The sequence below is a fragment of the Eimeria acervulina genome, genomic scaffold (genome assembly GCF_000499425.1).
Source record: "Eimeria acervulina Houghton genomic scaffold, Eah_scaff526, whole genome shotgun sequence".
Lineage (NCBI taxonomy): Eukaryota > Apicomplexa > Conoidasida > Eucoccidiorida > Eimeriidae > Eimeria > Eimeria acervulina.
This window is the reverse complement of record NW_013547284.1, coordinates 1-7,366: the sequence shown is the minus strand read 5'-3', so window position 1 is coordinate 7,366 and position 7,366 is coordinate 1. Positions and strand designations below refer to the sequence as shown.

Here is a 7,366-nt window from a genome sequence, read left to right as displayed (position 1 = left end):
AGACACAGACTGATACATAACATTATATATATATATGCATATACAGATATATAGTTATACAGACCTAGGCATAGATATAGATATAGACATAGATACAGATATATACATATATATATGTTTAATATATTTTATTCATATAAATTATTATTTATATATTTGTTTGTAAAATAATATAAATATGTTTTCTATAGGATGTCAGTAGACATCGTGTGCATGCGCACCAGAGACATAATAATATATAAAAATATAATGTTTATAATATATAAATATATAATATTTATAATATATAAATATTTAATATTTATATTATATTTATGCGTTTTGTTTGTCTTCCAGGCGTGTCTCTGTCCCTTCGTTTGCTTCTTTTTTCTTTGTCTTTCTTTTATATCTCTTTTTTGTTTGTCTCTCTTTTTATTTAATTTGTCTCTGTTTGTCTCTTCTTTATTTCTTTGGTCTTTGCTTGTCTCTTTATTTTATTTTATTTGTCTTTGTTTGTCTCTTCTTTATTTTATTTGTCTTTGTCTCTTCTTTATTTTATTTGTCTTTGTTTGTCTCTCTAGTTTATTTTATTTGTTTATTTTTTTTTGACTGTCTCCTTTGTCAATTTGTCTGTCTCTGCTATTTTGTATTATTTATAAACTAATAAATATTATTACACAGACATTTATTATTATTATTATTATTATTCTCTGTTTGTCTCTCTATAAAATATATATTAAGATAAAACAAACAAAGACAGGACAACAAAACAAAATATTGACAAGAGAAAATGTCACTGCAGCTAAGAGCTGCCTGTACACCCCAAATATATATATGCAAACAAACCAAATGCTCTTGCTGCTGCTGCTGGTTTTCCTGCTGCTGCTGCTGTTGCTGCTGCTCCCACAAGCCTAAGCAAACAAAGCTCAGGAAAAATAAATGCAGCAGCAACGCGCGCAAAACAAAACAACGCAGCAACAGCAGCAGAAGCAGCAGTAGCAGCAGCAACAGCAGCACAAGGCCTGGGCTGATCAGCAGCAACACACTAGTGCTGCTGCTGCTGCCTCTTTGAAATCATTCAGCTGCTGCTAAAAAAGGGGCCGCAGCTGCTGCGGCCCGTGCTGCTGCAGCAGGAGCACTACATACTGCTGCTGCTGGTTGCTGCTGCTGGTGCTGCTGCTGCTGCTGAACAAAGGCTTCAAGTGTATACAACTTTAAATATCGGAAGTACTCTCTCTGTCCTGTAACGCAGCAGCAGAGTCAACACCACAACACTGCAGCAGGTGCAACAGAGCAACGCAGCAGCAGCAGCAGCAGCAGCAGAAGCAGCAGCAGCAAAAACTCACGCAGCAACGGCGAGGAGTCCCTGACGCTGCAGCAGCACCGAATTATGACCGCCAAAGAAAGATGCAGGGAGCAGCATCAAAGGAGAGACGAGCTTGGGGCTGTTTGCTGCTGCTGCTGCTGCTGTTGCTGCTGCTGGGGTCCCTTCATTTGCTGCTGGCCTGCCGCAGACCAGCATGCGGGGCTGCACCTCCTAAAAACAGCAGCAGCAGCAGCAACAATAACACCAGGAGCGCAGCTTTTCGATACGCCTAAGGGGAAGCTAAAACAAAACAGCAAGACAGCAGCAGCAGCAGCAAAAGCAGCAGCAGCAGCAGAGGCAGCAGCAGCAGCAGCAGGAACGCGCACCTGCAGCAACAAATCCATTTCAACACGACACAACCCTGGAGCGACAGCACAGAGCAAAGCAGCAGAAACTTGCTGCTGTTGCTGCTGCTGCTGCTGCAGCAGCAGCTTCTGGGGCCCACTGTAAAGAGAATCGTTCCTTCGAGACGCAGCTTCTGCTGCTGCTGTTGCTGCTGCTGCAGTTGCTGCTGCGGGTGCAGCAGCCCCCATGACGGCCTCTGCCTGCAGCACAGAAACAGCAGCAAAAGGCTTGTGTTGCTTCAGAGGTGCCTATACACCCCACTTGCTGCTGCCATTCTCCTTGAAGGGCAGCAGCAAAATAATAAATGCAGCAGCAGCGGCAGAGTTTCACCAGCAGCAAAACTATATATATATATATATATATATGCATATATATAAATATATATAATATATAAATATATATATCTGTATGTACATGAATATATATGTCTACAGATGCATCAACACCTATGTAAATAAATAAACAAAAATATATAAATATATATATATATATATATTTATATTTGTCTATAATGATGCAAACAATTATACATATGGCAGCACAAGAAAGACAGAAAAGAGACAAAAAGTTTGATGTCGACGTACAGCCGAGACAGATACACCCAACACCACCGCAGCCACAAGTTGCTGCTGCTGCTGCTGCTGCTGCATTGAAGAGGAGAGCGCTGCCGCCTGCGCAGCAGCCTGTTGCAGGCCCCCAGGTGCTGCTGCAGCGAGCAGCAACTGAGGGTCGGCGCATGCAAAAAAGAAGAGAGCAGCAGGAGGAATCGCATCACTGCTGCTGCTGCTGCTGCTGCTGCTGTTGCTGCTGCTGCTGGGAATAAAGAGGTGACAGAAGTTCTCAGCCTCCGCTCCTGCAGCGAGGGGCTCGATGCTCTGCAGCGTACGCCCTGGCATTGCTGCTGCAGCAGCAGCTGCTGCTGCTGCAACGGGAAGAACTGGCGCAGCAGCAGCAGAAGCACCAGCAGCAGCAGAAGCAGCAGCAACTGGCGCCTCCTCAGCAGCAAGGGTCAACCCTGCAATGGAGTGCTGACCGTACATCGTCATTTGTTGCTGTTGTTGCTGCTGCTGCTGCTGTTGCTGCTGCTGCTGCTGTGGAGCCAACTGACTTTCAAAGCAGCCACAGCCCAGCGAGAACGTGTCCTGTGCAGCAGCGGGAGGCAACACGGAAGGCGCTGCTGCTGCTGCTGCTGCTGCTGCTGCTGCTGCTTCTGCCGAGATGTCTGTGGCCCCAGGTAATGAAGTGGGAAGCTGCTGTTGCAGCATCAGCAGCTGTTGCTGCTGCTGCTGCTGAAGATGCGCACCGGCATATTGCTGCAGCGGGCCTTGCAGCCCCAACGCCTTCGGTGGCTGCTGCAGCAGCAGCTGCTGTTGCTGCTGTTGTTGCTGCAGATGAGGGCGTTGCTGCTGGAGGAGCAGCTGTTGCTGCTGCAGCAACTGCTGCCGCTGCAGCAGCAGCTGCTGCTGAGCAGGCCAGCCAAACGAAAGAGTGGCTTTTGCTGCTGCACTGAGCTGCTGCCCCTCATCTACAGGCAAAGACACTGCAGCCGCAGCAGCAGCAGCAGCAGAAACATCATGCCGTGATGCTTCTGCTGCTGCTGCGGAGTTGCTGCAAATGTTGCAGTGCAGCATCTCTGGAGCGAAGTGCTGCTGCTGGCAGCAACACCGCCGCAGACTGCTGCTTCTGTTGCTGCTGCTGCTGCAGCACGGAAGGCGCTGCATGCAAATGCTGCTGCAGGTGTCTCCCCCGTGCTGCAATGCTGCTGCTGGCGCTGCTGCTGGCGCTGCTGCTGTTGCTGCTGCGGCAGTTTGCACAGTGCAGCTGCGCTGTCGGAGGCCAGAGAAGGATTGGTGCTGCTGCAGCTGCTGCTGCAGCTGCCGTTGATGTAGCTGCTGCTGTATTCTTAGTGGCTTCATGAGTTGTGTAGGAGCCTCAGCAGCAGCAGCTGCTGCTGGGGAGCGTCCTCGCCACTGCTGCAGCCCGATATGAGGGCGTGCAGCAGCAGCAGCAGCAGCAGCAGGACCTGACGGCCAGCGCTGAGCAGCGGCCGGAGGCACCGCCAGTTTGCTGCTGTTGCAGCAGCTGCATGCACATCTAGGAGAACGAGCTCGCTGCTTCTGTTGCTGCTGTTGCTGTAGCAACTGCTGCTGCTGCTGCTGCTGCTGCTGCTGCTGTTGCTGCAGTGGATACCCCCTCTCTTGGCTGAGTGTAACACCCCACGGCTCAGGCTCAGCCCAACCACGTGGCGTTGCTGCTGCTGTTGCTGCTGCAGCTCTTGCAGCAGGTGCTGTTGCTGCTGCTGCTAGCTGCTCTGTGCGCAGCCGCATCTTCAGGCATTGCCCACTCCCTCGCGCTGCAGCTGCTGCCCTGCTGCTGCATACATCATCATCAGCAGCAGCAGCAGCAGCAAAAGCTTTAAGTGCTGCTGCTCTTTTCCTGCTGCTGCAAGAGGCAGCAGAAGAAGGAGACAGCGAACTGCCTGGGCTCAGCGTCAATGAAGAAGGAGACAGCAGCGCAGCACCAAGAGAGGAGAATGCTGTTGCTTCCCCTGTTGCTGCTGCTGCTGCAGCAGCTGCTGCTGCCGCTGCTGCTGCTTCCGCCTCGGCAGCAGCCTTCTCCGCCTCAGCTAATGCTGCTGCTTCTTCTGCTGCAGCTGTAGCTGCAGCGACGTCCGCAGCAGCAGCAGCGGCGGCAACTGCTGCTGCTGCTGACGAAGGCCGCAGCACACTCCTAAGAGCTCTGCTGCAGCTGCCTCCCTCTGAGGCCCGTCGCGCTGCAGCAGCAGCAGCAGCAGCAGCATGTTCAGCAGACCTTGGGCGCTGCAGCTGATGGCGACGCCGCTGCGCCATCAAACTGCGCTCTGCATTGCTGCTGCTGCTGCTGCTGTTGCTGTTGCTGCTGGTGCTGCTGTACTGAATGCCCCGCCAATGGGTGCTGCTGCTCCGGCGTGTGCCTGGTCTGCTGCTTCCCCTAGGAGCTGTCGGCAAAGGCTGCAGCAGCACGTGCTGCTGCTGCCTCCTTTGCTGCTTCGGGAGCTGCTGCTGCTGCTGCTGCATCTGCTGTTGTTGCTGCTGCCGTTGCTGCCTCCTTCCCAAGCGTGAGCGCTCTGCACACCTCGCCAGCCAGCAGTCCTGCAGCGTCGGCAGCTGCTTCGTTTCGCCTTGAGTCTGCTGTTGCTGCTGCTGCTGTTGCTGCTGCTGCTGTTGCTGCTGCTGCTGTTGCTGCTGCTGCTGCACCACGTTAATCAGCCCGAAGGTTTTTGCATCAAACACCAACACCAAACGCTCTGGCTTTGCTGCTGCTTGGCCTCTGCTCATCCCCACATGCTGCGGCTTTTGCTGCTCCTGCAGCTGCTTCTGCTGCTGCTTCTGCTGCTGCTGCAGCTGCAGCTGCTGCTTCTCACTCATCTGCGTAGTGGATTGAGCTGCAGAAAAAGGAGCCGCTGCTGCAGCAGCTGCTGCAGCGGTGCCTCTTAAAGGGTGCTGCCTCTGTAGCGTTTGCTGCTGCTGGAGTGTCTGGTGCTGCCGCTGCTGCTGCTGCTGCTTCTGCTGCTGCTGCTTCTGCTGCTGCTGCTGCTGGAGCGACGACATCTGCACCGCGTTGCTGAGAGCACCCCAAAAGGCAGCAGCAATATTCAACGCCAAGTCAAACGGAAGCAGCGGCTCTCCTGCGCATGCACAGCAAAGAACACAACAAGGATATGCAGCTGAGACGTGCTGCTGCTGCAGCTGCAGCTGCTGCTGCTGCAGTTGCTGCTGCTGCTGCTACTGCTGCTGCTGTTGCAGTGACTGCTGATGCAGCTACTGCAGCGATTGCTGCTGCTGCTAATTGGGGCTTGCTGCTTACCTATCTCTGCTTCTTCATCAGGGGGTGCTGCCGCTGCTGCAGTTGCTGCTGCTGCTGTTGCTGCTGCTGCGTACGTCTTGTGGACACGAGAAACGGCAGCAGCAAGAGCGGCAACTTGCTGCTCCAGCTCCCACTCCTGCTGCTGCTGCTCCTGCAGTTGCTGCTGCTGCAGTTGTTGCTTCTGCAGTTGCTGCTTCTGCATCTGCACGATGCATTCCGACGATTTAGAAAAGGTCTGCAGCAAAATGCGCAGCGGCAGCAGCTCGTCTCCCTGCTGCTGTTGCTGCTGCTGCTGCTGCTGTCGCCAATGCTTCCTTGACCGCTGCCGCTGCTGTTGCTGCTGCTGCTGCTTATCGTGCGCAGCAGACTGCAGCAGCAAAAGACGGATCCGAGGCAGCAGATCGTTTGTGGGGCCAGAAGCACCAGCACAAGAGCTTTGCTGGTGCTGCTGTTGCTGCTGCTGCTGCTGCTGCTGCTGCTGCAGCGTAGAGGAAGCAGCAGCTGCTTCCCCTAAAGACGGAAACCCCTCTGCAGTGTCGCAGCCGCTGCTGCAGGTTGTAGTACATCGAGTTGTTATTGAAGCAGCAACAGAAAGCTTGCTGCTGCTGTTGCTGTTGCTGTTGCTGCTGCTGCTGATGCTGTTCTGTACCGCTGCACCCTGCGGAATGTCATGCTGTCTTTCATGTTCTCGCTGCTGCTGCTGCTGCTGCAGCTGCTGCTGTACTGCTGCAGTCTCGCCTTCCTTACTTCGAAGCGGTGTGGAGCTGGCCGCTAGCCAATCTGCCGGCGCTGCTGCTGCTGTTGCTGCTGCTGCTGCAGTTGCTGCCGCTGCTGGTGCTGCTGCTGCTGCTGCGGCGGCGGGCTCCGTTGCTGCTGGAGTTGCTGCTGCTGCTAGGGGGGCTGCTGCTGCCTCAGTCCCTGCAGCAGCTTTTTCTGCAGCAGTCTTCCCTACTCCTCGTTCTTCTGTTGTTATCTTCGGTGCTGCTACCTCTGCTGCTGCTGCTGTTGCTGCTGCTGCTGTTGCTGCTGCTGTTGTTGCTGTTGCTGCTGGCGCCAATGCTTCCTTCGCACTGGTCGTCTGTGCTGCTGTTGCGCAGCTTCGAGTGGCTTCATGCTTTGCTGCACTTCTTGCTGCTGATTCATCTGCTGCTGCAGCCGTTGCTGCTGTTGCTGCTCCAGCAGCTGCGTCCTGTCTGCCTGAAGACGCAGCAGCTACAGCAGCAGCAGCAGCTGCAGTTGCTGCCTCTGCCGCTGTCGCATCAGCCGCTGCAGCGTCCGCCGTTGCTGCTGAATCTGCTGCTGCATCGCCTTCTGCTACAGCTGCTGCTGCCGCTGTTGCTACAACTGCTGCTGCAGATTCTGCAGCAACAGCAGCTGCCGCTGCAGCCTCTGCTGCTGCAGCTTCTGCCGCTGCAGCTTCTGCTGCTGCAGCTTCTGCCGCTGCAGTTTCTGCTGCTGCAGCTTCTGCTGCTGCAACTCCCGCTGCTGCAACTTCTGCTGCTGCAGCTTCTGCTGCTGCAGCTGCTGCTGTTGCAGCTTCTGCCGCCGCTGCGTCAGCTGCTGCAGCCTCTGCTGCTGCAGCTTCTGCTGCCGCTGCGTCAGCTGCTGCAGCCTCTGCTACTGCAGCCTCTGCTGCTGCAGCTTCTGCTGCTGCAGCTTCTGCCGCTGCAGCTTCTGCTGCTGCAGCTTCTGCTGCTGCAACTTCTGCCGCTGCAGCTTCTGCTGCTGCAGCTTCTACTGCTGCAACTTCTGCCGCTGCAGCTTCTGCTGCTGCAGCTTCTGCTGCTGCTGCCTCCGCTGCTGCAGCTTCTGCTGCTGCTGCCTCCGCTG

General features: G+C 54.2%; 1 protein-coding gene across 1 annotated transcript; it reads right to left on the bottom strand.

Annotated features, from left to right (window-relative positions):
- Positions 1 to 1,321: 1,321 nt before the first annotated feature.
- On the bottom strand, positions 1,322 to 7,366 carry EAH_00041500 (hypothetical protein; the record flags this gene model as incomplete). Its single annotated transcript, XM_013391793.1, has 4 exons — positions 1,322 to 1,516; positions 1,672 to 1,890; positions 2,275 to 5,357; positions 5,537 to 7,366. Coding segments are annotated over 4 exons (5,327 nt in total), but the record flags the coding sequence as incomplete, so codon positions are not given.